General features: G+C 52.0%; 2 protein-coding genes across 4 annotated transcripts; both read right to left on the bottom strand.

The window, feature by feature from the left end:
* Positions 1-207: 207 nt before the first annotated feature.
* Positions 208-11171, bottom strand: LOC125445937 (angiotensin II receptor associated protein). The gene is made up of 5 exons (XM_048519378.1): positions 11025-11171; positions 3745-3779; positions 2562-2673; positions 1522-1714; positions 208-990 (listed from the first exon to the last, which is right to left on the bottom strand). The coding sequence occupies exons 1-5, from the start codon at positions 11049-11051 to the stop codon at positions 878-880; spliced, it is 480 nt and encodes a 159-aa protein (XP_048375335.1). The 5' UTR covers positions 11052-11171; the 3' UTR covers positions 208-877.
* A 2842-nt stretch (positions 11172-14013) lies between these two features.
* DRAXIN (dorsal inhibitory axon guidance protein) lies at positions 14014-25981 on the bottom strand. Of its 3 annotated transcripts, none has more exons than XM_048518440.1 (6): positions 25901-25981; positions 17271-17728; positions 16335-16631; positions 15963-16046; positions 15391-15480; positions 14014-14620 (listed from the first exon to the last, which is right to left on the bottom strand). In XM_048518440.1, exons 2-6 carry the CDS (start codon positions 17704-17706, stop codon positions 14508-14510), a joined length of 1020 nt encoding a protein of 339 aa, XP_048374397.1. In that variant the 5' UTR covers positions 17707-17728; positions 25901-25981; the 3' UTR covers positions 14014-14507. The 3 variants fall into 3 exon arrangements, with proteins under 3 accessions (XP_048374397.1, XP_048374395.1, XP_048374398.1); XM_048518438.1 differs by lacking the exon at positions 25901-25981 and adding an exon at positions 25385-25853; XM_048518441.1 differs by lacking the exons at positions 15391-15480; positions 25901-25981 and adding an exon at positions 25385-25857.
* Between the last annotated feature and the right edge of the window lie 872 nt (positions 25982-26853).

Genomic DNA, 26853 nt, shown 5'->3' with positions numbered 1-26853 from the left:
TTTGTTGTGAGGGGGGAAGGGCAAGGAGATTGTAAGCCCCTTTGAGTCTCCTGCAGGAGAGAATGGGGGGATATAAATCCAAAACTCTTCTTCTCTTCTCTTGAAAACCCTCTGGGGCTGCAACTTCACGCACACACAGGCACGTACACCCACATGCACACACAAGCGCACACCGGTAGAAGAAACATACTCGTTTTCCTTTGCACAGAAAGTTCCAGATTTTTTTTATTTTTAAAAAAAACTTTTAATTCTCTTTAGAAATCCAGGTGCAAAATGAGGGGTTTCAGGCACAACAATCTGTAACCAGTCAAACCGCCTTCCCCCAGCAGGCATTAGAAAATGCATCCTTCATTATCCCAAAGTGGCGCTGGGTGGAGGCCCTGTCCCTCCCTCGACGCTCCCCCCACCCCAAACAGGGCTTTCTTAGGGGGCTTCCCCCCCCCCCCCCACCGACAACCACACAAGATCTCTCCTTAGACTGGACTTCTTCTTCTTCTTCACATTTCTGGGGCTGGTTGCCAACAACACGGCTGAAGCGACCCTTGGTACTCCACGGCAGGGAGGCACAAACGTGGCTCTTGGAGCTGTACGTGGGACGCTCCACAGGAGAGCAGAGAAGCCTCAGCTCAATGGCTCAGGAAATGCAGCAGGAAGTTCGGGAAGAGCCAAACCCCCTTCCCCCCACCCCCTCAGCTCTCCTGAGAGGAGAAAAGAAATGTAGGAAAGTCCAGTTGTCTTCTGTACAGGTGACTGCATTTCCTCTAGAGGAGAAACAAGCGGTAAGGGAGTGCGAAAGTTTATTCCCAAATGCAGCAAGTAAAGGGCACAGGACGAAAAATAATGCAGGCCAGAGACCCAACCAAGGAAGGACGGCATCTCAGTAGGGGTGGGGTGGGGTCATTTTGCTGGTCACGTCTGGAAAGGGGCGTGGCGGCTCCGCGTGGTCAATGGACTGGTACGCACTGTGCTCCGAGGCCACCCCAAGAACACCTGTATGGAGGAAAGGAGAGAGGCACAATAACCCTGTGGGTTCAGATGCAGAAGGGGCAACCAACCGTGATCTGGGTCCCAAGCTGAGAAAGGATGAGCCTCCATCCCCCTGTGCAGTATTCTGACAACAACTTGGCATTTTTCCTTCTCATCCTTACACAAAGCAGTAGTGGTGTACTGGGCCTAAAAGGCACCTGGGGGCATGACCCCCTCCTCATGCCGCCCCCAACACTCGTCTCCCTGCGCCCCACTTACGGGAGCCAAGAGGGAGGCCGGGGCTTGGGAGGAGGGCAGAAGCTGGCCTGCAGGGAGGGCAGGAGGGCGGGGCGCCGCAGTGGGTGGCTCGGGCGCACACTGTTTCATCAGACAAAGAAACGGCGTGCACCTAGGAACATGGGACACCCCATGATCCCATTAGTGGTGCGCCACTGCAAAGCAATGTAATGAGACCCGTGAATGCGGAAGGGAGCTCAGCTCCAGGCACAACAGAGACGGATGAGGGCAGGACCGAAACAGGTGGTAGCCGCCTACCTAAGTTGATGGCGTACTCTCCCCCACGCTCCCGGTACATCTGGTAGGCGAAGAAGCAGGACAGCGGCTTCAGGAGTAGACTGAAGATGGCCATGCCGGTGCTGAAGCGTAGAACATCCGACAGGTGGTTTGGATAACTCAGGCTGATGTGCACGATGTCCGTCAGGATGGTCAGCAGGAGGCCGGCGAGGAACTAGAGGGGGAGACGGCCCGAAAGAAGAAGAGAATAAAAAGAGTTTGGATTTATACCCCCCCCTTTTCTCTCCTGTAAGGAGACTCAAAGGGGCTTATCTCCTCCCCCCCCCCCCACAACAAACACCCTGTGAGAGCTCCGAAGAACCCGTGATTAGCCCAAGGTCACCCAGCTGGCATGTGTTGGAGTGCACAAGCTAATCTGGTTCCTCAGATAAGCCTCCACAGCTCAAGTGATATCTGTGCCCGCTAACAACAACTAAGGCCTCTTAGAGGAGTTTAGTAGTCGGACGCCATCTGTATTTAAATGGTTGCGATAATTTGAGCGCTGTATTTTAAATTTTTATTTTATATGTTTTTATTTATCCACTTGTTTGCTGTTAATGTTGTGAACCGCCCTGAGCCCTCTGGGGGAGGGCGGTATATAAGTGGAACAATAAAATAAATAAATAAATAAATAAGTGGCAGAGCGGGGAATCAGACCCAGTTCTGTAGATTAGAGCGCACCTGCTCTTAACCACTACACCACACTGGCTCCCTTGCCAGCCGTTAGCCTGCAGAACTCCCTGGCTCAGTAATTCCTGGTAACAAACAATACAGCTTCTGTGAAAGAGAATTTGCTTTGGGTGCAAAAACTGTCATACAAGGGCTAGGGACACAAGGCCTTATGCAGTGCTGGGTGGGGTACCTTCATGTTGGGGTGGGTGGGGTTTAAGAACCAGGAAGCCATAGAAGCTGAGGCAAAGGGAAAAGACCATTTTCCCATGAGGGTTTGAACTGCAAATGCTTGGATGATGCAGCTAATAGAAACAAAGACGAACAAGAAAATCAAAATTCCCGGAACAAACCATGAGGATGGCATCGACAGAGTCCCTCTGGGCAACGGCCCAGACCCCCACGGCCAGAATGGTGAAATTTCCCCAAGCATAAGACGGTGGCAGCCACAGTGCCATGTAGCCCCTGGTTTGGAAAAAAGACAACTTGGCTTAAACCATTTTGAAGACACCATGAATCACACAACTGATCTGGGGAGGGCTGGTTTTACACACCGATTCACCACTGCCCTTCCTTAGGGGAGCCAACGAGGACAGAAAAGGGGGACATACGGGACGTTTCTCGACAAACGGGCTTTGCCAACGAAGAACTCGGCCAATTTCACTTTACCCCCACCTCCTGCATACCAATTTCCCTTTACCCCGCTACTCCCCCATATACCATCACATTGGCTATTGTGTGCTCTGTTGGTCCCCTCCTTGAGGAATAGGAAGTATTCTTGGGTTGTCATCTGATCTTAGGGTTTTTGGGGGGGGGGGTTGTTGTTGCTCAATTTAATTAGGTTGGTTTTAACTATGTGATTTTAAGTCTATGGGTTTTATCTTGTAGATCGCCCAGAGCCCTCCGGGGGTGGGCGGTCTATTAAATTTGATAAAGATGGATGGATGGATGGATGGATGGATGGATGGATGGATGGATAGATGGATGGATGGATGGATAGATGGATGGATATAGATGGATAGATGGATGGATGAATGGATGGATGGATGGATGGATAGAGATGGATGGATGGATGGATAGATGGATGGATGGATGGATGGATGGATGGATGGATGGATGGATGGATGGATGGATGGATGGATGGATGGATGGATGGATGGATGGATGGATGGATGGATGGATGGATGGATGGATGGATGGATGGATGGATGGATGGATGGATAATACACGCTGGCCAGCGCTTTGAACTCTCAGCCCCACAAAGTCTTTTGATGCAACCATTTCCCCCATAACCTACAGACAAATCCCAGCCCCACCACTACGCTCATCAGCTGAAGTGTTTCTGCTCTACGTTTTTCTTCTCAACTCTGACTCTGCCCTGGTCAAGACGCATTGTTGGGATTCCCTCGTTCTCATGGTCCTTCACACAGCTTGCCCCAAGCCAGTTCAGACACCACCCTGCTCCACCTTTGCACAGCCCCCATCCCCACGACTTCCCAGGTCTAGCAAGGGGAGAGCAGTGAGGAAGTTACTCACCACGTTGAAAGCAGCCAGTGCGCCAGGATGATGGCCTGCAAACAGAAAGAGGTCAAGGCACATAGTGCTTTGCAAAGTAGCGAAGGCAAAAAAGGAAAAGGTCCCTGCCCTGAGAAACTTACAGTATCAGAAGAAGCCAAAAATGGAAATAAGAGGCAGAGCGGTATAGGTGGTAGAGAGCCACATCAGGGAGACCCAAAGTGAAATCCCCACCCAGTCATGGAGCCAACCACTGTCTATCTAGCCTACCTTGCAAGGTCGTTAAGACAGTGAAATGGAGGAGGAAGATGGCCATGTTTATGCCATTCTGAGCTTGTTGGAAGCAAGAAGCAGAACTGCATTGTTTAGACAATAACGACAGAGGAGCAACTGTCTGAAAGATGGCTGTTGTGGGTTTTCTGGGCGGTGTGACCGTGGTCTGGTAGTTTTTGCTTTTAACATTTCACCAGCATCATAGATGCCAAGATACATAAAGCTGATATAGACCATCAGGCCATAAGTCTCTGCATTGCCAACTCTGACCTGCAGTAGTGGTGAGAGCCAGCGTGGTGTAGCAGTTAAGAGCAGGTGCACTCTAATCTGGAGAACTGGGTTTCATTCCCCGCTCTGCCACTTGAGCTGTGGAGGCTTATCTGGTGAACCAGATTAGCTTGTGCACTCCAACACATGTCAGCTGGGTGACCTTGGGCTAGTGATGGGTTCTTTGGAGCTCTCTCAGCCCTGCCCACCTCACAGGGTGTTTGTTGTGGGAGGAGGGGAAGGGAAAGGAGATTGTAAACCTCTTTGAGTCTCCTTTCAGCAGAAAAAGGGGGGATATAAATCCAACTCTTCTTCTTCTTCATAGGGGGACTTTCCACAGACCTGCAATCTGAGATCAGTAGGTGGCCATTTCCACGTTCCACTCCACCTCCACCTGTACCCAGCCTTGCTCTGACAGGGGAAACCGCTTCCACCTGCGAGATTCCACCCATTCCATATTTATCCCTGGGTGAATTCTCCACACTCCTGCAAAATGGCCTCATGGAACTGCTTTGAGGATGAAGACACAGATATTCCACAAATGCAAAATTCTAAGCAAGCTGATCTTCTGGGCAGCCGTGTCGCAAGCAGCCCTTCGCCCGGCCACACCCTTGATGCTCCTGATCCTTTTTCATGTGGAACCACCCGAAACCCACAATTACTAAACCATTACTCAGAGTGACAACAGCAAAGCAAAACGCAAGAACTGGGCCAAGAACGAGGATGCCATTCTTTTGAGAACATGATGCCACCCTTGACCTGTCTTGGTGGACAGAGCAGCAGAAGCCAGATTTGGCAGTAGTGACACAGGTAGAAGACTGATCTCCTTGGTAGGAACCGGCTTCCTTTTTCACAGAGTTTCCCGGGCACAAGATCCTTTAACTGGCACTGGGGTCAACCAGAATATTTGGGAATACTAAATGAGACATCTCAATACTCACACAGAAAATGATATTCATCGCCATAGATTTTGCTGATGGACTAGAAAGCAGGTGCACTCTAATCTGGAGGACTGGGTTTCGTTCCCCATTCTGCCACTTGAGCCGTGGAGGCTTTTCTGGGGAGCCAGATTAGCTTGTGCACTCCAGCACATGCCAGCTGGGTGACTTTGAGCTAGTCACAGTTCTTCGGAGCTCTCTCAACCCTACCCACCTCAGGGTGTTTGTTGTGGGGGGGAGGGGGAGGGAAAGGAGATTGTAAGCCCCTTTGAGTCTCCTTACAGGAGAGAAAGGGGGGGATATAAATGCAAACTCTTCTTCTTCTTCTGATCCAGAAGTAACATGTTTAAATGCCTCTGAGCACCTGCAGAGGACCCACCTGTCACGGAGTAATCAAAGGTTATTGTTTCCAGGGGGCTGAAAACTATATTAGGGGTATAAATAGGTTATGACCATTTAAATTGTTTCCCCAAAAATCGTGTCAAGCACAACTGGCCAATCCTTCCAAAGATATTTCTGAGAACGGCCAGATTCCTAAAATCTTCACAGGAAACAGCATCATAATGCATTTGCTTAACAAAGTCTTAAATAAGACTAGAGGCTGGGGGGGGGGGGGATTCCCTTATTTTAACACATTTCTCATGTACGTTGATTTTTTTTTAAGTGACAATTATATCAGCGGCAAACCTTCAGGGGGTTCTAGCGTGTACGTAACATTCATTACAGGAGCCCCAGCTAATTAAGATTCGCTTCCCAACCATGCCCTCAAACGCTAAAATCCCCTTGAAGGACCCAATACAATTAACATGGCGTGTCCCAGGGCAAACAGGTCCGGGTTCCGGCACACTAATTGCTCCCAGGGGCTTCTATGAAAAATTGGGACGACGTGGGAGAGAAGGCAGAAGGGGGGGCCCCAAACAAACAGTTTGTCCCCTTTAGAGCCCAATTATTTAATATGCGCACAGAGATTTTATTAATTGAGCTCTCTCTACAGCATGGCATAGTGGTTAAGAGCAGGTGCACTCTAATCTGGAAAAACCGGGTTTGATTCCCCGCTCTGCCACTTGAGCTGTAGAGGCTTATGTGGTGAACTAGGTTAGTTTGTGCACTCCAGCACATGCCAGCTGGGTGACCTTGAGCTAGTCAAAGTTCTTCGGAGCTCTCTCAGCCCCACCCACCTCACAGGGTGTTTGTTGTGAGGGGGGAAGGGAAAGGAGATTGTCAGCCCCTTTGAGTCTCCTACAGGAGTGAAAGGGGGGATATAAATCCAACTCTCCTCTCTCTCTCTCTCTCTTTTTAAGACACAGGGTGGTTCTGGGGGCATGCGAGATAGCAGAGAGCTCTGACATTCCTCAAAGCCTTCTGAAATTTCTTCCCCTTCTGAAGTGCAACATGGACCTATGGCGGTGGTGGCGAACCTATGGCATGGGTGCCAGAGGTGGCACTCAGAGCCCTCTCTGTGGGCACGCACAAACAGAGTCGCCCCCACCCTCCACACAGACATCTAGGCTGGCCTGGGCCGCTGGGCTCGATTATTAGCATTAAACCTAAGACCTAGTTTGGGGAAGCAGTGCCCTGTTAAGCGCTGTTAAACCCCACTGATTTTCATGCGAAGAACTAAAGCACGATCGTTTACCTGGGAGTAAGCTCGGTTGCTGGCAATGGGGCTTGCTTCTGAGTAAACCCTCCTAGAATCATGATTCACCCGTTGGAAGAGTTGCACGGTTGCTTCAAAGCAAAGTCACCGACTACCACCAAGCTTACTCCTGAGTAATGCACGCCTCGGAGCCAACCGTTTCCCCTAAACTAAAACTTCAGTATTCAGGTTAAATTGCCGTGTTGGCACTTTGTGATAAATAAGTGGGTTTTGGGTTGCAATTTGGGCACTTGGTCTCAAAAAGGTTCGCTATCACTGACCTATGAGGACCATTTCCGAATTGCCGCCACATTCCAGAAGCGCAGGGTCAACTTCAGAAAGTAGAAATGGTGGGCCACACAAAGGCCTGACCCCAACCCCTGGGAAGAAAAACAGCTGCAAATGCATGGGACTCTCGGCTTAAGTTTGTTCGTTCGTTCGTTCGTTCATTCATTCATTCATTCATTCATTCATTCATTCATTCATTCATTCATTCTTGGATTTTTATACCGCCCTCCCCCGGAGGATGTTGCGATGTAGTCGTCCTTAGGGAAAAAACAAACAGATGCTGGACTTTTGGAGGAGCGGCATATGATGCAACCTAGTATCACTGTCCTGTTCCTAAAATGCAGGTTTCCAAAACAGTTTTGATGATGCAAAAAAAAAAAATTGGGGTGTGGTAAGAACGGTTTAGGCAAAACATGTTTAGGAAGATCCATGGAGAAGAGAGAAACAGCCATTTGTCGGGAGACAGGTAACAAGAGAGTCACTTGGGGTTTTTTCCCACCAGGAAATTCTTTGGGCAGCCACAGTGCCAGCCTGGCAGCAGGAATTCAACCACTCAGTTGCTGACTCAGACAACACTATCACAAATGATTCTTCCTTGTTCTTTCCCTGCTGGCACAATTTGGCTACAAGGCTCTCTTTGCAACATTTGGCTGAACAAAAATCGAGATCTGTGGGAAGAACTTCCTGATCAAGGACAGCGCTGACCCATTCACTCCAGATGACCACTCCTTTTCCCACCAGCCAGACACACACGACCTCACAGAAAACACTGAAACCCCATTATTTTGCCTTGAAAAATCCCCCGCTCTTAGAGTAGGTTTCTTACACAACCCGAAAGAAATGGATTCAAGCTACTGGTTTCTATCACAGAAGTTGTCTAGATGTTCCAGGGAGCTTCTAAAGAAAGCACAGTATAATTAGCATCCATTCCCATTCTGATATTTGACCCAAGCAGCTAGCAGTCAGAGGTAGACTGCTTCTAAACATGCAGGCTCTGTTATACAATTTTTTTAACAGCAAAAAGGGATCCAGGGCAGCAGGGCATTTCCTTTTAGTCAAAGAGCTGCTGTTTGTTGTGAACTCCACAAGGGGACAAATCTTTATCTGCAAACAAAAATTTACTGGATGTGTGATTCCTGCTGATTTATCTCAACCCCCGAATTCCACTCACAGATCAAGTAGAACTAATAGTGTTTTTTCATTCGTTCTGGAACATGTCTCGGTCTTCTTACCTTAAAACCATCCAAATTAAAAACAGTTTCAACTGTTTTATATTTGCTCTCAGTGACCCCAACACAGCAAAGACATAATATGTGTGTGTGTGGCGGGGGGGGGGGGGTAGCACTTAAATTGCTACTGCAGAAGAAAAGGGTTGTCTACTTGTTTCAGTGGCAAAACAGCTAGCTGCCTCTCCAACTAGCGGGGGACCATCTGAATCTCAGGGGGCTTCCAGTATGATGCCCTTGCTGAAGCTGACCCCTCCTTCTACACTCAGTAGGGGCGGGTGCACCCGGTGGCCCACTCCAGACAGCAGAGAGACGTCAACCAACTATGCTCGGACTCTGTTGAATTCCTCTTGTGTGACAAAAATGTGCCAGGTTAATATTTAACTATGTGTAGCTCCTGGCAAGGCCGCTGGAAAACAGTTCATTCCTCTTTCTCTCCTGCGCCCCATTTTACCCCCCTTAGAACCCTGTGGGCCTGCCTTCTTGGCCTCCTTGGACCCTGTTTTTTCCTCCGTAAGAGTTTGAGGAGTCAGACATCGCTTCATCACTACAAGAGCAGACAGAGAAGCATTATTTCCCTTGTTATAAATATTGTTGTAAATCCTTGCACTTAAAAAAATATGTCTCCCTGCATGTGGAAAGCCAGCACCTCAAGGACAAGATCCACGCTCAAACTTCTTGCCCCACTGTGATCAATTCCCTGCTCGCAGGGAGCTCCTTCGGGGAAGCATTTGAAAGCTACCCCTCCACATCGTCAGGTTCTGGAAAGATTCTTATTTTGCCGAGAGTGTAATTCAGCCAGATCTTCAGTATCTTCAACTCAGCTACGCTCAAAAGAGTGGGATTCTTTATTCCTATTTCCCAGAACGAAGAACCAGGCACAAAGAGAGGCCCCAAAGAATTCAAAGGGAACAGAGGCAACACTCGAACTCGGGTCTCTCTTCTCCAACTTTCTGCCCACGCTTTCAAGATTAAAGGGCAGTTTGGATGCCACACCAGACCAGAGGCACAGGGGGTTTCACTAATGTGAGGTCTAACCACAGGCTGAGCAAGCAAAATCAGAAGCCTCCACTGGTGCTAACCGTGGTTCAACGCAGGCGGCCGTTCCACCTGGGGAGACTGCCACAAACCAACAGGAAATTAAAGGGTGGTTGGGCGGCCCCAATCACAGTCTGGGAGGAACTGGATGCATCAAACCAGCCTTCCTTAATTCTCTTTCCAGTCTGAACACCCTCCACTGGCCTTCTGCAATCACTTCTGAGCGGACAGACCTGGCTAGGTGCAAACAACCAGGAACACAAAGAGACATGGAAAAGCCATAAAACCCTAGCCGTGGGCCTGGCTCACGTGTGCAAAAGGACGAGGAGGCATGGGAGAGACCGCATTTCTCCCAGGGGTGCGTTCCAGCTTTGGCAGCTCCTTTGCAGAGAAGCCTCCATGCAGATGGAAAGCAGAGAGAAAGCCGCCCCCGCCCCCCTTTGCTGTGCTGACTTTCAACCTGCAAGGAGGTTTTTTTTTCACAGCGTGATTCTCCACTGCCGGCAGTATGAAGTGGCAGGCTGGGTTCTATCAGGGCCAGGAGGGCAGAAACTGGGGGGCAGAAACTGAGGATACCAAATTCGGGGGTGGGGGGCTGCACAGACAAACAGAGGAGGGTATTTACACTGAGTAATCCACACTGGGTCTGAGTGAGAAAGGAATGCTACAAATACTGTTTTTTAAAAGTCAGCAACAAATCCCCTCTGAGGAAACATCTTGGAAGGGCTCTTCTGAAGGCAGGAGGCAACAGCGGGATGGTTGGGGGGTGGGGGCTCTGGGAAGCAGCTTTGGGGATCCAGGATTATGGGGCATAACTGATAGGTGGGAGCAGCAGATGGAGTTGAGAGGGGACCCCCGACGGGATCCCCCCCCCACACACACACACCCCAACCAGGAACTCGAGACAGACTCTCAAGGAGAAAGTGGAAGCAAACCCCAGGTTGGGAAACGGCTCATTTCCCAGCAAGCGGCAGAAAATAAAACTGCAGAGGGAGAACTTTGCGACAGAAAGGAAATGTTGCAAGTGGTCTTTGCAGCACCAGGGATATGTCCCGCAACCGCCCCACGGCCTCAAGGGGGGCGCGGGACATGCAGGGAAGCCGAGTTCAAGGGCAGAAGCAGCTCCAGGTGCGAGGGGAGGGGGGAGTCGCTTCTGAGAACCTGCAGGCCTCGCCCCATACAACCCCCCGCCCCCAACACACATTCTTGCACCCCGCCGTCTTGCTCTCTGGTCTCCCCCAGCTGTGCACTCTCCCCCCTTCTGGAACAGACCCCCCGTTACGTTTCTCCCATCCCCACCTCCCTCCTTCGGGACCACCCCCAGCCCCAGTTCATCCTCACAACGCCCCTGCGAGGGAGGCGGGGCGGAGAGGACGGGGCCCGGGGCCACCAAGGGTCCTTCAGAGTTCGTTTCAGAGTGGAACTCGAGTTTCCCAGTCCCTGCCCGACACTCTGCCCACTGCACCACACAGCCGGCTTCCCCCAAGTGATGCTGTAAAGAGTGAGCGGGAAGGGCTGCCTGTCCTCTCACCCTCCCCCCATGGGGATAAGAGCGGCGGCCTACCTTGCAGGACTGGACATGCACCCCAGCCCCCCAGCCCTGGGGCTTGCCCCCCTTTCCTGCCTTGGCCGCACCTTGAGGTTCACCGCCGGCACCTCCATCTCCGCGGGCCCGGCCAGCCGCCCCGTCCGGCCAACTTTCTTCTGCTCCGGCCCGGCCGGACCCCGCCCCGTCCAGCCCTGCCCGGACCCGTGACGCCGGCTGGGGCCAGACTCCTCCTCCGCCTCCTCTTCCTCCTCCTCCTCCACAGCGGCCCCGGCCCAGGAAGCCGGAAAACCCGGGCCAGTCGTCGGGAAGCGGAGCGAGGCCGGTGTGACGTCCCTGGCCGCCGCCGGAGGCTCCCCTAAGCGTGTGCAGAGAGCCGCCACTCTTCACGGCACGGGACCGGATCGAGTTGCAGGGCGAAACCCGGGTTCAAAGAGGATGTGGCGCCAGAGAAGATGAACTGCGACCACCTCCGAGCCACCGGGCCATCAGCCTGGGTGAGATATCCTGAGCATGTGCAAAGTGCAGTTATTTCTCTCCTCCCCACCAATAAATCACACCGCTCCCATCTTTGAAAGGGTGCTTCAGGTCAGACGGCAGAAGACCTTCTCCTTAAGTGAAGCGACCCTCCCCCTGGAACTACAGTTCTTCTGCCCATATAAAGAATGTTGTCCCCAGTGGAAAGCACCTGCTTTAAAATGTGTCACATCCTGGTCTCCTGACAGAATCCCCTTAAAAAAACAATTAAGTGGAGAAAGTCACCTCTGAGTGATTTCAGTCAGCCCAGACCCCGGGGGAGCTGCCTGGCCCCCCTCCCCATCTGCTGTAGGTTCCCTCTGCCCCCCCCCCACAAACTCTTGTTCCCAGTGGTCAGGGAAATGCACTCTGCACATGCACGCTGAGCAGCACTTCACTCAAGCGGTGCCAGGTTGACAGCTGACCTTGAAGACCCCTGGCATGGCACCACTTCAGACCCCTCCTTCCCCATCCCCTCTTCTGGGCCACCCAAGGCCGGGGAGACGTTTTAATCTGCCAGCACCCGTTACAGTGTTGTGCTGCGCTGGATAGCTTAGAGGGCCGGTCCTGGCTTCCCACCGCTTGGGCCCACTGGCCGGATAACTCAGGACACGCGGAGCCCAGCGGAAGAGATAAGCGGGCAAGGTTAGCAGTGGGGGAGGGATGCCCAGGGTCACGTTGGCACACTGGGAGCCCTTTGCAACGGCATGTGGCTGGGAGAGGCCAAAATCAGGCCTCTGCTGCAAAGCGCAAAGGGCGTGTGGAAAATGCGCCCGGAGGATCTTCCTTGGCCCAGAAGCCACCAGGGTTATTTTGCTGTCCATGACAGGGACCAGTGGTGCCCACTGTGAGCAGGACCACCCCCAGGGGGTGGCGAGATTACCGAGGGGGGTACTAAGAAGCAAGGAAACCACTTATTTATTCCAGTAGGTCAAGCTATGGCTGGCAAATTCTGATAGTTTCCACCATGCTGGCAAATTGGGTGGGAACTATCAGAATATTCAAACAAAAACAAACTTTTTTAAAAAATGCAAGAATTCTCTGGTGTCCCACCCACCCCTTAAGGGGAAAGAAACGGGGAGACCGTCTTTGCGAAGGATAACTATCTCTTTATTTACAGCTCATCAAAATAGAAAAACCTACAACCACATCACAGCATCGACTAACCTCTCCTGTTACCAGCCATTTCCTTTCCCATTTTGTCTGGAAAATTAACCCCCACCCCCAAATCTAACATAACAATAAGGAACAGAAGGGGGAACTGAATAGCTTTGCTGCTGGGCCTGGCGGAGAAGCTCTTGGATTCCAACAAAGAGAATTCCCTGGAGGAGAAAGAAGGCCCATCCCAGCCACTAGCCGCTCAGAAGCAAAAGGACCCTACACCGGCCAGAAAACTTCACAATAGGGCCATGGTGGCGAACCTTTGGCATTCCAGATGTTATGGACTACAATTTCCATCAGCCCCTACCAGCATGGCCATTTGGAGTGCCAAAGGTTTGCCACTACTGCAATAGGGGCAGGACAACACGGAATGGAGCTTCAGGGCTCTGTGTGGTTTCTCCACCCCCGACTAACAGAAATAAGATTAATGCATTCAAAATAAATAAAAACTTGGGGAAATTTGTCATCTAAGATTGTGTATAGTTCTAGGCACCGCAATTCAGGAAGGATATTGACAAGCTGGAACCAGTGCAGAGGAGGGCGACCTGACCAAAATGGTAAAAGGTCTGGAATCCATGCCCGACGAGGAGAGACTCGGGGAGCTGGGGATGTTTAGTTTGTGAAGAGAAGGTTAAGAGGTGACATGATAGCCATGTTTAGATATCCGAAGGGATGTCATGTTGGTGAGGGAGCAAGCTTATTTTCTGCGGCTCCAGAGACTAGGACCAGGAGTAATGGGTTCAAGGTGGAGAAAAGAGATTCCACCTGAACATCATGAATGCACTACCTCAGAGTGTGGTGGAGTCTCCTTCTTGGGAGGTTTTAAAATAGAGGCTGGATGGCCACATATCAGGAGTGCTTTGATCGTGTGTTCCTGCACTGCGGGGGGTTGGACTTGATGGCCCTCGGGGTCTCTTCCAACTATGATTCTAGACATGGAATTTAGATTTTCTTGGCATGTTAGCTGAGTGGCCACGGTGTCTCTTCATGTCCTGTCCCTGTGGTGCTTTCCAGGATTCACTGATGTGACTTTGCCAGAGCGTAGCCTTGCCACTTGCACGTTATATGTGCCTTTATCTGATGGGCTAACGTGGATGCCCCATCATACCCCAGCCAAAACCTCAATGTAGTAACTCACAGGGTTGGGCCGCAAGCCCTGTCACTGGATATGACGTTCCCAAGCTGTGTGCCAGGCAGTATTGGTATGCCATTAAGAGAATTGCCTGCTGTCTCTCTGGATGTATCACTGGTCTACTTTGCCTCCTTCGGCGTATGGACAGGGCTTGGACAGATTGATGGAGGAGAAGTCGATCTATGGCTACCAATCTTGATCCTCCTTGATCTCAGATTGCAAATGCCTTAGCAGACCAGGTGCTCAGGGGCAGCTGCAGCAGAAGGCCATTGCTTTCACATCCTGCACATGAGCTCTTAAAGGCACCTGGTGGGCCACTGCGAGTAGTAGAGTGCTGGACTAGATGGACTCTGTTCTGATCCAGCAGGCTAGTTCTTATGTTCTTATGTTCTTCCCAGCACCTTCCAACAAGTAACTGCCCAGCCTCTGACTATGTGTTAAATTCAGCCATTCCTGATACAGCAGAATGACCCAGCACAGAGACTCACACAGAGATGCAGCAGGCAATGGGTAAAGTTTCCTCAGATCTTAAAAACAATCTCTTGTAGGTGTCAGATCAAAAACTGCCTCCAGCTTCTAGTGGCAGCGTGGGGGGCAGGGGTGGGGGGGAGTGAGAATTGGTTTGTGGAAGTTTCAGGAAAGCGGCACGGGATTTGTAGCTCAGCCAACAGCATCAAAGCCACCCAGTGGCCCTTCTCCTTTCCGTCCCCACCACTAGTCATAAATTAATGCCACCAGCCCAGAAAAGCTCGCCAGCGTCTTCCTAGACATTAATAAACGATCCTTGATCTCCATCCACAGACTCTGGCTCCACGCAGCGGCCTTTTCGCCGGGTCACTCTCCGGTTGCGGTGGAATTTGGCATAACAGCGCAGACCTGGAGCGGCAGAGAGAATTTGGGGGATAAGCAAGGAAAGAGTGCCGGGATAGAGCAGATCCCACCGCGGGAGCCGTTTTGTTCCCTTACTAAAGGCAAAAACTCTTTGCACGAATGCACCTGCCACAGTCTTCCATACGCTGCAATTTTGCCCAAAAGTTATATAGTTGCCATCACCTATAACAGGAGCTGGGCTCTTTTAAAACAAATTTAAGTAAAATTTTGTCCCTACCTGCTGCGCTATTGCCTGGTGAATAGTCCCCTCGAATACATTCTGGAATCTGTGGGCAGTGGCGTGCGGCTAGTGGGGACACCCATGTCCCTGGGTGCACATCATTTTGTCACATGGGGGGGCGCCAGGCACACGCTGCTGAGCCCCACCCCCTCGGCTCCCTGCAGGCTGGCTCCTGCTGTCCCCAGGGCCTGGGGAGGGCAAAAGCTTCCGCCAGTCTGAACCCTCCGTGGGCCTCCCTACTGGCTCCCATAAGTGGGGCAGAGGGGAGGCGGTCATGCCCCCAGGCGCAGTTTAGCACCGGTACGGCACTGTCTGTGGGCTATCGCCCAGCCAGTGAGCTGCCACCCTCCTTCTGTGTGAGTCATTTCTGAATTAAGGCCTCTCTGGAAATCTGTTCTGGCCTTTCCCTGAGTCATCAGACCTGGCTGGGGCTCTGGCTCCAATACCCTCGGTGGAGATGGTCCCCCCAATTCTGTGCCTCTGGGAAGAGGACCGCCTCGACTTCCTCTTACCGGAAAAAAAAGTCAGCTCTCACCTTCCGCACACATGCAGTTGTCGTAACATTTGTTGTTCAGGCCACGATTGTGGGGTTTGCAGAGGTGCTCCCGCAAATCACAACAGCAGCCTGCCAAATCGAGAAGGACGGGGGTGGCTTTACTTCATACATACCCAAATTTTCCCCACAACAGGGGCTCAAAGCAGCTTCATTGCTCTCAGTGCACAACAGACCTGTGAGGTAGGCTAGGTTGAGAGCCTGTGACTACTAGCCCTACTGTGGCAAACTGGGGTTTGCATCTGGGTCTACCAGATCCTGGTCGGCACTCTAACCGCTAGGCCCCACTGGCAGATATCTGGAGAGGGGCCATCTACATTGCTAACTAAATAGAGCAGGGGTCTTCAAACTATGGCCCTCCAGATGTTCATGGGCTACAATTCCCATCAGCCCCTGCCAGCATGGCCAAATGGTAGGGCTCATGGGAATTGTAGTCTATGAACATCTGGAGGGCCATAGTTTGAAGACCCCTGTAATAAAGGATCTGAACTTTCGGAGTCTGCCCAGGGATTCCCTGGCATTTGGTGCCAGTCCTCGTGAAACCTGAGGCCTACCTGGGAGGCAGTCAAGGTGATGGTCACAGGGGTCTTCTTCAGCCGGCGTGGTTTCGTTCCCACTGGGATTACTCTGCTGTCTCTCTGGGGAGGAGAAGGTGAAGGGAGGAAACAGTAGAGAAGACGACAAACACCCAGAGAAGAGACGATGTGAAATTAAAAGTAGGCTCTGCAGTTCGAGGCGAGGGGAAGACTGAATAAACTCCCTGATCGTTTTAGCTGGAAATGCCGAGGATTGAACCTGGGGCCTTTAGATCTCCCACTGAGCCACAGCTCCTCCACAAGTAAACCAGACTCTAGGAATGCTTTTGGACACCCACTCCCCCTTTGGCTTAGATACCTCAGGCTGTCATCGCCCAGGGCTTGTGGTACCTTTCTTCCGGGACAGGGGCCACATGTCTGGCCGGAGGTCTTCGTAATCCGTCCAGTCAAAGAGAGTCATGTCCAAGGTGGGCAACACGTCCCCCTCTTGCCTGATGCGGACCCGAGGCTGGGGGGAGGTGGCTTGGAGAGCGGGGGTCTCCTCAGTCGAGGTCTTTGGGGTAGAGCCCAGAAGGGAGGTAGGAGCCAGTCCTGTCGGAGAACCGTCTGTCTGGAGTATCTGGAATTGCTGCTCAAAGTTTTCAGGCCTTTTATACAGCGCGCTTGGCCCCGGATTAGGACCTTTGCCTGCAAGACAGAAGAACGGACATTTAGCTCAGCCACTCAGAAGACCCACAAGTGAGGCCTAAAGGCTCCCCAGTAACTGATAATTAGAGATATGCTGCCCCTAAGCATGGAGGTTCCATTCAGCTATCCTGGCTAACAACAACAGCCTTCCCTTCTCTATGAATCTGTCTAATCCTCTTTTTAAAGCCAGTGAATTACCATCACCACATCCTGTGGCAGAGAGTCCCACAGATTAATAGGAGGAGGAGTTTGGATTTATATCCCCCTTTTCTCTCCTGAAGGAGACTCAAAAAGACTTACAATCTCCTTTCCCTTGGTGGGGATGAGAGAGCTCCGAAGAACTGTGACTAGCCCAAGGTCACCCAGCTGGCTTGTGCTGGAGTGCACAAGCTAATCTAGTTCACCAGATAAGCTTCCACAGCTCAAGTGGCAGAGCAGGGTGCTCCAGAATAGAGTGCACCTGCTCTTAACCACTACACCACGCTGGTTCACTTAGGTCCCTCCCTGCCCCAAACCTTTTCTTCTCCCTGATCTCGAGGAATTTCCCAACTTAGTCAGCAGCCCCGCTACGAACAGCCAAGGGAGCTGTGAGCCGTTTGTACCCTTCCCCATACGCCACCCTGCACCGGCTCCCGGTACCGCGGTGTTGTTTCAGTCTGTCCCTGCGGCTGTGCCGTCGGAGTTCACGGTCCTGCTTCTTCCCTCTTTCCGATCCTGGGGCTTGGTTCTCCTGCTTGGGATACGGGAATGCAAAGCCCAAGAAAATGTCCTTCTGTCGGAGGCTGGTGGGCCGTTCCACTGACCCAGATCTGCCCCGGTGGTGCGGGTTGCCCTCCCCGGAGCCTCTGGCCCGGGCCGGCATCCCGTGGTGCGCCCACTCCTGCTTGCGGAAATTGTGTCTGCGGTGATGTGTCACGGCTTGTGGCTGGGAGGCCCACAGATCCTGGCTGTCGAAATTATTGGTGACCTCTGGGATGCTGGATACCATGGGGGCTGGCTCAAGCGAGTCCGTGGGGCTGAGAGTCAGCAGGCAGAAGACAAAAATGGGGGGGAGATGGGCGGGGGAGGAGGCCATCTTCCCGAAAGCTGGTCCTCACCTGCAAAAGAACGGCTCAAATCAGTGGTCAGGAAGCACCGAGGCTGCCCATTGTGAAGATCTGCTGGTGGGACCTGTGGAGGATGGAGGGAAGGGAACTTGGAAGTGGTCGCTTTTGAGATCTGATAGGATCAGGCTTGCCTTGGCTATCTAGGTCAGGGTGATCTAGACATGCCCATCTTCTGTAATCCAATGGATCGGGGACCTTGCAACCTCAAGAGAGCCAGCGTGGTGTCGTTAGGAGAAAATGCTACTGGAACACTTCCATCATGCAGCCCAGAAACCACACAACACCCCAGTGATCCTGGCTGTGAAAGCCTTTGACAATACATTAGGCATTTATTTTTTCCAATCGTTTAGCGACATTAAGGGAATGGTGTGGGGTTGTTCCAACCTACAGGGAGCACCTGAAAATGTCCGTAAATTGCAAAAGATCTCAGATGACCAAGAACAATTCCCCTGCAGAAAATGGCTACTTTGGAGGAGGGACTCTATGGTGTTCTACTCTGCAGAGTTCTCTCCCCTCCCCAACCTCCCCTCCCCAACCTCCCCTCATCCCCCAAATCTCCAGCTGTTTCTCACCCAGAGCTGACAACACAGAACAGAGCGTCCATTTTTGTTGTGCGCTAGTTAGCCTCCAGGCGACGGGCAACTGGTTTCAGAGAACAGAAGCCTCCAAGCCAACCTTGCCAGGGTCTCCATGGCCTCAAGAGCCCCCTCCCCTCCCACTCTGTCATTAGTCCCAGTATCCAGAGGTCCCCTGCAAAGCCTGCCCCTGAGTGGGAGAGGAGGCCGCGTTTCATGTGCAAATGATGGTCATTAATCACCAGCTATTCCTTCTGATCCTTGACCAGTTCCAGCTGAGCCAATATGGAGCTGTGCAGCGCCAGCTGTTGGGGGCATTCCCCCCCCCCATCTCTGGCCTTCAAGAAAGACCTCACATCCTTATGGGAAGCGGGGGGGGGGCTGAGCGAGGTGTGCCAATTTGGGACCCCATGCCTGTATTCCTCCTCACTGGCACCCGGGCTGAGTCTGAAGAGGGTGGGGCTTGGGGAGGGGAGGGGCTTCAATGGGGTGTGATATCTTCCACCTGCCACAACGGCCATTTTCTCCAGGTGAACTGATCTCTGACACGTGGAGAGCAGCTGCAACCAGCCATTCCTTCTCTCCTGTAAAGAGACTCAAAGGGTATTGTCGAAGGCTTTCACGGCCGGATTCAGCTGGTTCTGGTGGGTTTTCCGGGCTGTGTGGCCATGGTCTGGTGGGTTTTGTTCCTAACGTTTTGCCTGCATTGAAGTTGTCCTCATGTTGTCCTGCACAGGGAGGCCATTGAAATTCACGAACACCAGGACAACTTCAATAAGAAAGAAGAGACATTAAAAATTAGCAAAGCCTGGCTCACACTACTTAAAAAATGAACTGATAACCCCACCCGCAATACAGTGCACTCAACCACACCTTTGCATAGCAAGTTCCACCCAAACACTTAATGATTGGTTCCCCACCCTGGGACATGGACAATATACCACACTAAACTTTCCCTTCTCACTTAGACACAGTGTGAAACAGACTTTTCTCTGTGATACACCTCTGAAGATGCCAGCCACAGATGCAGGCGAAACGTTAGGAACAAAATCCACCAGACCACGGCCACACAGCCCGGAAAACCCACCAGAACCAGACTCAAAGGGGCTTACAAACTCCTTTCCCTCCCCCCGCACCACCACCACAACAACAACAAACACCCTGTGAGGTGGGTGGGGCTGAGAGAGCTCCGAAAAGCTGTAACTAGCCCAAGGTCACCACTCGCCGCTCACATCACCCAGCTGATGTGTTTTGGAGTGCACAGGCTAATCTAGTTCCCCAGATAAGCCTCCACAGCTCCAGTGGCTGAGTGGGGAATCAAACCTGATTCTCCAGATTAGAGGGCACCTGCTCTAAGCCACTACACCACGCTGACTATGGAAACTCCCTTCCCAACCAGAAAACCTTGGAGACTGGCTAACTGAGCAAGCTGAGCCTCCCAGCTCCTAGTTTGACACTTTACAACTGTCCCACACTGGCCCCTTTCGGAACGGAACATGTGACAAAGATTTTGTATCCATGCTTGGCTCTTTTTTATGGCTTTTGCTGCTTTGGGGGACAATAACTGTTTTAACACGTGACCACCTTCCTTCCTTCGTCTCCCTCTCTTTTGTTGTCTAAATGTGACATCCTGCTTTCAGAGTATCATCACAGAAACCTCCACTCCATAATTTTGCAGAGTGACAACAGAGCGGAGTAACCCTTCACAAAGCTGTTCCATCTGGCACGCCACCAAGAGCATACAAGCCAGCCAGAGAAACCAACGGGAGGAAGACAGTGCGCCCATGTGCTGTTTCCCATCCATTGCCATGCAGCTTACGCACAGGGAAAACTCTCCCTCTCCCTCCTGTGGCTTGCCCTGTGAGAAATTTGGCTGCCTTTCCCTGGAAGTCCACAGGCCTGGCATTGTGGCACCGGGCAAATCTATGTGCACGTGTCAGAGGTGGCCAACGACTCGGCCGAGCCCCCCGCGCCAAGAAGGCTCGTCAATGGCGGCTTGGCAGGTGGGCACAGATGATGTATGAGGCTCTCGGAAGTGCACGGTGCCGGCCAAGCTGCGCACGCCAGCAGCCGTGTGGCCAGCAGGCGGGAAGGCGGCATTGTGCTGGCAAATGAGGTTTCTCTACCCTGCTGAGTTCGTCTCCATCTGCTTCCCTGAATCCCAAAGGCAAACAGCTGTGCCAGGCTGGCAGACAGGGGAGAGGGAGGCATGCTCGGGCAGTTCTCTGTGGAAGGGAGGAGGCCTTCCCCCACAGACACACACACCCCACAGTCACAAGAGATGCCCCCCCCCCACCTTGCCTCTAGAAAACACCCCTGAGGGGCTCCTTTGAAGCCTCCCTTCCCGAGAAGACATCCTCTCCCACTGCTTCCTGGGCATTCAGCGGAGTTTGTAAAGCCGCTTATTTTATGTTTTTATTTCAGCCTGACCTGGTTTTGGTGCCAACTTTCTTCAGAGAAAAAGCCCACCCTGAATTCACAGGCCCCATCCTTTCCAGCATGCCCCCTTCCCCTTTCAACCTGCCCCCCATTCATCAGTGCGCTGCTGACGCCCCCGCCCCTCCTGCCATAGGACAGCGCCAGGCACACCACTGGGGGCATTCCTGGTTTTGTCCCCGTCTGGCTCTTCTACAGCCGCCATTGAACATGTATTCAGAGCCCATGCAGTGAGGGGCGTAGGCCCCGACAGGAGGCTCGGCTTTCATCCGCACTTCGCTCCCCACCCCCACCCCCACCCCCGCACTTGTTTAAATGCCATTGCTTGCCTGAAGCAGAAAGAGATACAACAACGAGGCTCAGGAACCACACATCTCTCTCTCACAAACACACACACACACACACCATCCAGGGGCAGATTTGCCGCACAGGCCTTTGGGCATTTGCAAGAAGGACAGAGAATGTCTTTTGCATTTATGAAATAACAATTCATGAATGCATTTATGAAAGAAAATCAAAAATAAATCGATAGCGCACTGCGTGGAAACAGGCTGGAAACCTGGCCTACCCTGACCACGCACACCATATTCAATCAAGTGGATCCATTTTCCTCCGATCCTATGTTTAGGCCCTGTCTTTGGGCCACGGGCAAAGCATAAGGTTGCCAGCCCTGGGTCGGAAAAAGCCCGGAGATTTGGGGTTCGGAGGGACGTCAGTGAAGTATGAAGACATACAGCCCCACCCCCCCCACCCCCGCAGCAGTCATTTGCTCCAGGTTGATTCTGGGGGAGACCACTGAGCCCCCCCCCCCCCGGAGATTTCGCAACCCTACCAAGGAACGTTTTCTGATCACTGAGGAAATGCATGATATAAAGAACCTGGTTTTAGCAACTCATTTGCTAGCAGTGGTGAAAAACCAACATGGCTAAGCAGAAACATTAGGACGGGCGCCTCGGAAGCAATGTGAACCAGTGTTTAGAGCCCTGAACTCCTAATCGAGAACTTCAAATAGTTTGGTCCAATATTTTTCTCTTGAATCCACACCCGTCCCTGCCCAGTTCATTTTGGAATATCAAAGTTATCCCTGCAGTGTTATATTTCCTTTTGTAAAAAATCAGCTGCATGAATAAGCTTCCAGCTGGGGGAGTGGATGGGAACGTGATTGGACTGCAAAGCAATTTTCATCCAAATGGGTACAGTAATGAAGGGGAAACCGGTGGGTTGGATGGGGTGGATCATGTGACAAATAAATCCCCCTTGATGAATGACCAGCTGTTAATAGCCCATTAGTTCGCTGATGCCCAAATTGATTTCATTCAGAACTTGCCAGTTCGTTTTCTCCCAGAGCAAAAGGAGCAGGTAACAGAGGGGGGCAGAGAGCATGTGCAGAGAGCTGATTTCACCCCTTGTGGGTCTAGAACACAGTGCCCGAGTCCTGGACACTTGGAGCAGAAAAGGCAAGTGGTCAGGACCTTTGCGACAGCATGACGGTCTTTTTCTTTTTGCACAACCATAACAAAAGATGGTAACTGATTTCAGCTATTAAATGTAGCATTGGAGAGTTGCGGGGTTTCCGGGCTGTATGGCCGTGTTCCAGTTTCATTTTTTCCTGATGTTTCACTTGAATCTGTGGCTGGTAAGATGCCAGCCACAGATGCAGGCGAAATGTCAGGAGAAAATGCAACTGGAACACGGCCACACAGCCCGGAAATTCCACAACACTAGTGATTCCTGCCATGAAAGTCTTCAACAATACAAATGTAGCATTGCCAACAATCCTAGAAAAAGCATCCTGTCTCTTTGACAAAGGATTAACTTGCTCAAATCGGGTGGTGGAATCTTTCCGCAGAATTGCAATAAACACTATCTCCAGGTAAGTAACATCACTTTGATCCTGCATGTTAAAGGAACAACCTGTTCTCTTCTCCAAGAAATTGGCAACCCTGGCCGGATCTGTCTTCTTCATATTAGAATTCTGAACTAGGCAGAGTAATAAGAAAGAAATGTCATGCCTTGCCCCCACGCAGGATTAAAGGTGGAGGTTTCCGGGGAATGGGGTGTGTGTCCTGCCCTCCCCCCTGTCCCACCAATCTGTTTCTTTCAAAGGAGCATCCATTCCGCATATGCAGAATAATGCACTTTCAAACTGCTTTCAATGCTCTTTGAAGCTGTGCGGAATGGCAAAATCCATTTGCAAACAGTTGTGAAAGTGGTTTGAAAATGCATTATTTTGCGTGTGCGGAAGGGGCCCATGATAGAGACCCTGTAAAAGCTGAGAATGTGCATGGTGAAGATGGGTGGAAAATAGATTTGTAACAGTGCACCAAAAAGACCAAAAAAAGGATTCCAGATCAAATCAAGCTTGAACTGATTCTAGAAGCTAAAATTACTAAACTGAGGCTATGGTACTTTGGTCACACAATGAGAAAACAAGAGTCGCTGAAAAAGACAACCATGATAACAAAAGTCAAAGGTGGCAGGGAAAGACAGCCTAGCCTGGGACGGATTGACTCTATGAAGGATACCACAGCCCCGTTTGCAAGCGTGTTTTTCAACAGTCCCACCTGTATGCAAACAGCAGTGATTATTGCTCACAGTTACATTTACACAACAATCTACACAGAGTTACTTGCAGTGAACATCTAGTGGTGACTGTTACACATGCAAACACAAACGTGTGAAATTAACTGTCCATTCATAGATACAGACAGTTCAAAAGCAGCAGCTGGAAAATGTAATCCAGTCACCAAAGAACTCACACGGTGGGTTGTTGTGGGGTTTCCAGGTTGTATGGCCATATTCCAGCAGCATTTTCTCCTGACGTTTCGCCTGCATCTGTGGCTGGCACCTTCAGAGAATCCTCTGAAGATGCCAGCCACAAATGCAGGCGAAACGTCAGAAGAAAATGCCACTTGAGCACGGCCGTGCAGCCTGGAAACCCCACAACACCCCAGTGATTCCAGCCATGAAAGCCTTTGACAATACACTGCTGGAATATTTTGACTTGGATGCGCACATCTTAACTTTTGAAAGTCAGCTGCGTTTCAGGAGAAAATAAGACAACAGGGGAGGTGAAGCCCTCCAGAAGCATGCAAGGTTCACAGGAAATGTCAACATTAAAAATAACAGGAACGTTATGAGGCTTGAGCATCCCTCGCCCAGTTTTTAGGGTGGTTTTAATAGTTGGGGAGGCAGACAGGGGACAAGCTGGTTTAGAGATGAGGCTGGCAGTGGAAAGAATGTTCCTTGAGCAGCCCCCCCTCCCCAGACAACAAACTGGTGCAGCAGCACAGCCCTATTACAAAGAGGCCAAAAAAAATGCTGATTGAACTGTCTGAGTCGGAGAGGAGGGACTTTGCTCAGGTACAGCCGAAGCAAGAAGAAGAAACCAGGCTTCGAGCCTCAGGTATGAAGAAGGCAAGCCCAGGTAGATGGGGCTGGGGGAGGGGAACAGGTGAGAGGACTTGGCCCCTCCTCGCAAACCTATAGCAATTCTTCCTAGCTCCCACTTTGCAATATTTCATCCTTCCAGCGGAGTCTCCTCCAGTTTGCAGGTTCTGTGGATACGCAGGGACTCCACCAAATTTCTCCTGGAAAGGCAAAATTCTTCCGGTTCTCCAGAAGAGTAAGAGCTCCTTCTCTCTCTCATCCACCCCCCTCCCCTGTTATGGGCCTTTGTCTCCCTCTGCCAATTGGGATGGTGGAGAGGGTGGGGCAGGTTGCTCTCAATATGGAAGATTGGAACCGGGCCCCCCCCCCCCTCCCCGCCCTTCATTGTTCAGATTTCTATATTTTGTGCCCGGCCTGGCGGGAAGCCCCCTTGCACAAACCTAGGGGAGGGGAGGGGAGGCTTGGGCAGGAATTTGGGCTTCATGTGACCTGCTGGCTGCCTCCAGTTGTGTTGAGCCAGGTGGCACCTGCCGTTTCCAAGACATTTGTGGGCCCTTCTCTTCCCGATGATTCCTCCCTATGAAGGATAATCAGGCTCCAGACCTTGACCCGGTGCCCTTTCCCCTCTTGGGGCTCCTCAGCTGGGGCAAACGGGAGCACACCTCTACCCCCCCACACACACTTTTGAATGAACGAAGCTGCCTTATACTGAATCAGACCCCCACCCCACCCCAGGTGAGTCTCCCCTGCGCTCTCCAAGGTCTTCCCCACCACGGACCAACCTTTGTGTGGGACGGAACCTGGGACCTCTGGCATGCAGGCCAAGCAGATTGTGCTCCACTGACGACCCCCCCCCCGACCCCCTCCACTGACGACCCCCCCCACCACCACCAGGTCTAGCCTGATGCTCTCATCACAAGCCCCTCTGAGTGGGCAGACCTAAACGGGACATGCATTAAATCTAACGCGGGACAGGTGTGTGTGTGTTGGGGGGGGGGGGGAGGTAAGGATGCCCCTGGCTAAACTGCCTTCTCCACTTGCAAAGCAACTTTTGATATCTCATCCCAGTCCTCGGATACTTTCCCCTGCCCAATTCTTGGCACGGCCGGAGTCTGCTCCCCCCACTTAAAAATGCCGCCTTGGGGAGAAGGCAGGTTGGACGGCGCCCCTCCACCACCACAATCACCACCACCCCACCCCCGGGCAGCCCAGTCGCGATCCCGCTGCCCGAAGCCGGCTTCCCTACCTGCTCAAAGTTGCGCTCCGGAGCTCCAGCCTGCCTTGCCCGGCCGAGCGCTTGGCAGAGACCGGAGGGGAGGGGGCTGGCCTAGGGGGCCCCCTGCCAGCCCGAGGAGGCTTGGCTTGGCAAGAGGGGGCGCCCGGGGGCGGAGGGCATCCCTGGGCGGGAGGGGGGCGTGGTTTTGGCCGGCGTTTTTTGGGCTGGGGGGAGGGAGGAAGGGCGGGGGGGATCAGTGCCACAGGGGCGAGCCGCGTCCCCTCCGCCGGGCGCGTCCCCGAGGGAGGGGGCGCTCCAGAAAGAGACAAAGGGGACAAAAGACGGTTGGTACCCTGAGCCCCCCAGCCTCTCCAAGGCGCAGATGGAGACGGGGGCGGAGCGGGGGTGTATTGAACTCTGCCGGAGAGATCAGGTGTGTGCGTCTGCTGGGGGGGGGGTGATAATTGGGAGGGGGTCGAACTTGGGGCTGCTCCTCCTCCCACCCACCTCTGGAAGGCTGGGGGTGGGGGTCGGCTGGTCCCTCACCTTTCCCCCCTGGTAGACTGCCAGCATCTCCGAAAGGTAATAAAAGAGGGAAATGGGAGAAGGATCATTGGAATCAACGGTCCAATCAGGGAACCCGCTGAGTTGGTCAAAGCGACCCCCCCAAAAACACCCAACCCACCTGGTGGCCGGAGAAAAGACGGGGAGGGGCTCCCCTCCCATCTGAGTCCCTGCTATTGGCTGAGCTCTTGAGCTCCTACAGAATATTCACAAACATTTCAACTACACAGAACTGCTTTCTCTCAATGTAAACTTGTTTGCTTCCACCAATAAAAGTATAAAACTATAAGACCCAGTCTCTTGCATCCCACAGCATCTTCCTCCGGATCTCCACTGACAGGCAGCAGGTTGGCGCTTAGATAGGCAAGTGGTTTGTGTGTGGGGGCAGGGAGATTCAACCAGCATGACTTTTTCTCTGCCACAACATTGTTGCGCAGTTAGCGGGCACACCACAGCCTCCAGAAGCAAGTGAGCTGGGTGGGTAGCTAAGAGTCATCCTTGCTGTTGTGTGGTCCATCAGAAAGGCCCACGCACCTGAGAAGGATCCACTCAGCAGCGGTCGTGGTAACAGCAGAAGCAGTTGAGGAAAAGAAAACACAGGAACCCAGGCGTTGTTCACTTCAAAGAACAGAAGGGTTTTATTCCTTGTTTCCAAAAGCACAAAACAGTCTGACAGAGTGCAGCGCAGCAACTGGATAACCAAAGCACGCATAGACCAAACTGTTCTGTGCATACATATAGAGACATTCAACCAATCAGGGAGCAGTGATGCAATCACACTAGATGTGCTTGGTCATGGTTGCATCACCCACTGAAACTAGGGTGAAAGGTGGAGAGTTGCATCCAGCAGCCAAGCTGTCGAAGTAGATTTTGGTGATCTAACTTTGTCAGAAGTCCTAACACCCCTTCCCAAAACTACTATGACAGCTTTTTTA

Source organism: Sphaerodactylus townsendi, linkage group LG16 (assembly GCF_021028975.2).
Source record: "Sphaerodactylus townsendi isolate TG3544 linkage group LG16, MPM_Stown_v2.3, whole genome shotgun sequence".
NCBI lineage: Eukaryota > Metazoa > Chordata > Lepidosauria > Squamata > Sphaerodactylidae > Sphaerodactylus > Sphaerodactylus townsendi.
The sequence above is the reverse complement of the archived record's forward strand: the minus strand, read 5'-3'. Positions and strand labels throughout refer to the sequence as shown.